Source organism: Neophocaena asiaeorientalis, unplaced genomic scaffold (assembly GCF_003031525.2).
Source record: "Neophocaena asiaeorientalis asiaeorientalis breed wild unplaced genomic scaffold, Neophocaena_asiaeorientalis_V1.1 scaffold82, whole genome shotgun sequence".
Classification (NCBI taxonomy): Eukaryota; Metazoa; Chordata; class Mammalia; order Artiodactyla; family Phocoenidae; genus Neophocaena; species Neophocaena asiaeorientalis.
Genome location: NW_020173068.1, coordinates 3,669,935 through 3,673,013, shown reverse-complemented (window position 1 = coordinate 3,673,013; position 3,079 = coordinate 3,669,935). Strand labels below are relative to the sequence as shown.

Sequence of the window (3,079 nt, the reverse complement as noted above, 5' to 3'; positions counted from 1 at the left end):
CATCTGTTTCCAGGGAGACGAGGGCGCCTGCCCAACCCGGGACTTCGTGGTGGGCGCGCTCATTCTGCGCTCCATCGGCATGGACCCGAGCGACATCTACGCGGTCATTCAGATCCCTGGCAGCCGGGAGTTCGACGTGAGCTTCCGCTCGGCGGAGAAGCTGGCCCTATTCTTACGCGTCTACGAGGAGAAGCGCGAGCAGGAGGACTGCTGGGAGAACTTTGTGGTGCTGGGGCGGAGCAAGTCCAGCTTGAAGACGCTCTTCATCCTCTTCCGGAACGAGACGGTGGACGTGGAGGACATCGTGACCTGGCTTAAGCGCCACTGCGATGTGTTGGCCGTGCCGGTGAAAGTGACCGACAGGTTTGGGATCTGGACCGGGGAGTACAAGTGCGAGATCGAGCTGCGCCAGGGGGAGGGCGGGGTCAGGCACCTGCCGGGGGCCTTCTTCCTGGGGGCCGAGAGGGGCTACAGCTGGTACAAGGGGCAGCCCAAGACGTGCTTTAAATGTGGTTCCCGGACCCACATGAGTGGCAGCTGCACACAGGACAGGTGCTTCAGGTGCGGGGAGGAGGGGCACCTGAGCCCTTACTGCCGGAAGGGCATCGTGTGTAACCTCTGTGGCAAACGAGGACACGCCTTTGCGCAGTGTCCCAAAGCGGTTCACAATTCCGTGGCAGCTCAACTAACCGGCGTGGCCGGGCACTGAACACCTGCCTGCCTGCCAGGGTGAACACAGAGCCAGCTTACCCCTCTTAAGTGCCAAAACTTTTTTTTAAACCATTTTTTATCGTTTTTGAAGGAGATCTTCTTAAAACTACAAGAGACATCTCACTTTGCCTTCCTAAACTGAGTTTACTCCATTTCAGCCTTTCCTGAATTTGGTGACTCTGTCATCAGTAACGACTACCGACCGAGAACTGTAGTGTGCAGATATGTCTCCCCTCCCTTGTTTAAAATTTATTTTCATTTTTGTATTTGGAGATTTTTTTTCTGGTACTTTTTACTCCCCACCCCTTGTCTTCTCCCCGGATTTTCATTCTTCCGGCTGCCTTGCTCATCTTTGTGCCCCAGTGCTAGGTAGGGGCCCAGCACATGGTCGGCACTCCATCAATGTTTGTTGAATTGAGAATTGTTGACCCTGGCTTCTGTCAGGGTGTCTATCTTTTGCAGCTCATCCCTTCCCCTTTTAATTTGCTGCTTCTAATCTATGTGGTCTGAGAATTTGTGAAACCAGTGTTGTTAGAAGTGTATGTAACCTGAGTCAATAAGCTCTGAATGGTGGCCAAGGGCCTCTCTTATGGCATTAAAATGCATGGACTTTGTGACAGCGCTTTTCAGTGGCTCAGAAGCCATTCTTCACAGAATCATGGAATCGAATCTGGAATTTTCCTGCTGGAAAGGACCTAAAAATTGGTCTAGACCAATCCACTGGTTTTCCAACAGATGAAACAGGACCAGAGAGGTTAAATGACTGGGTCAAAATCACATAGCTGTCTGGTGCCAGAGCTAGCCTAGAGTAGAGTTCCCTGACCCCAAGCCCGGTGCTCATTCCACTACCTCTCACACCTCACAACATTTTCCTCAACACTTGAGGGCCCAGAAAGTCTGCTCTTTCCAGAATAATGAGCCCAGGGGAATGCTAAGAAATCATCTGGGGAAGGAAGGAGAAGATTTGGCAGGAGCTTCAGAATACTTGGGAGATACGGAAGGGACAAAGGAACATAATCCAGGGTGTACTCATTGCCCCCTGGGGTACCATATCTGGATTAAAGTGGCCCTGCTCCTTTGTGGCCTTCCCCTTCCCCGTTCATTGCCGTCAGTGAGAAATAGAGGTGCTCCTGAGTAAAGAAAGGTTTACATTTGCATCTTAGCCTCAATAGCTAGCGTCCCCAGAGAAGCAGCCGACTGGAGCTCATCTGCAACCTCCGGACTCTCAGGAGAAAAACAGAATTCCAATGAGCTGTTAACTCTGAAATGTACTTGGGAAATAGGCCAAGCTAGAGGGCATTGGGTCTACTAAGTGTTATCAAGTTAAAGTAGAAAAGACAGTTCACTGCTTTTCTTTTAGTTTTTGTTTTTCCTTTATGTTTTGCTATTTTCTTGTGGCTTAGAATGTAAAATCGATTGTTTAAAGTTTTGTTCTGAATAAATATTTATCTTTTGTATTGCTAACACTGCTGCACTATTTCCTTTCAAAATGTTAGATGCATAGGTTCACAGACCCTAGTTCAACCGAGGCTTCCCACACACCATTTGTTTACTCTGCATATACATTTCCAGCCCGCAGGCAACACTTAACACCTACTATGTTTTCCCAGGCCCTTGGGAGTTGTTACCTAAACCTTTGCATCAAAATCACTTAGCCTGCTGTTAAAACTAAAGTGTTAAGTCCTAACTCAGTTCCGAGCAATGGGAATCACTGGAGTGAGTGAAATATTTTTAGTAAGCACCGCAAGCAGCTCTGATGGGCAGCCAGGTTTGAGACCACAGTTCTGAATGGTACTAACCTGACTGAGAGGGACTGCCCTCAGGAGATTATAAACCAGTGGGAAAAACTGAGGTAGGATATCAGTTTCATCATCTTAACAGTTATTGCAAGTGTACTGAATTGGATACAAAGTATTCATGGGCTTTAGAAAAAATGCCATCTCTTCCAACTATAAGGGAGGAAGAGAGAAAGGGTCCAGGAAATTTCCCATAGAGCTGACTCACTCCTCCAAGCTAGCCCTGGAGACTCCAGACACAACCCTCTGAGGGATTTTCTAGCCCCGAGATGATAAGATGATCTGATCCTAAGAATTAATGTTCCCAGTATATTGATTCTCTGACTCAGTGATTTGAGGGTATTTCCAGAGCTGATCTGGTACAGTTGAGGCCTGGTTGGCTCTTCAGAATCCTGCCTTTCAGAGCCAGCTCAGCCTTTCTCCTTCCTGTCTCCCAAGGCAAACACAGTCTTCCCTCCTCCTTCCTTCCCTCCCTCCCTCTGTCCTCTCTCTCCCCCTCCTCTCCCCCTCCTCTGCCACGGGTTTCCCTCCCGCACTGTGCTGGAGGCCTGACGTGGGGGGAAAAAGCCTGT

General features: G+C 49.1%; 1 protein-coding gene across 1 annotated transcript in view; it reads left to right on the top strand.

Annotated features, from left to right (window-relative positions):
• ZCCHC3 (zinc finger CCHC-type containing 3) overlaps nucleotides 1–2,175 on the top strand; it is a 3,290-nt gene extending 1,115 nt beyond the window's left edge. Inside the window, 1 exon segment of the mRNA XM_024743316.1 lies at nucleotides 1–2,175. This exon segment is cut by the window's left edge and continues 25 nt beyond it. Within this exon segment, the coding sequence (XP_024599084.1) occupies nucleotides 1–709 (709 nt within the window). The 3' untranslated portion in view covers nucleotides 710–2,175.
• The last annotated feature ends 904 nt before the right edge of the window (nucleotides 2,176–3,079 follow it).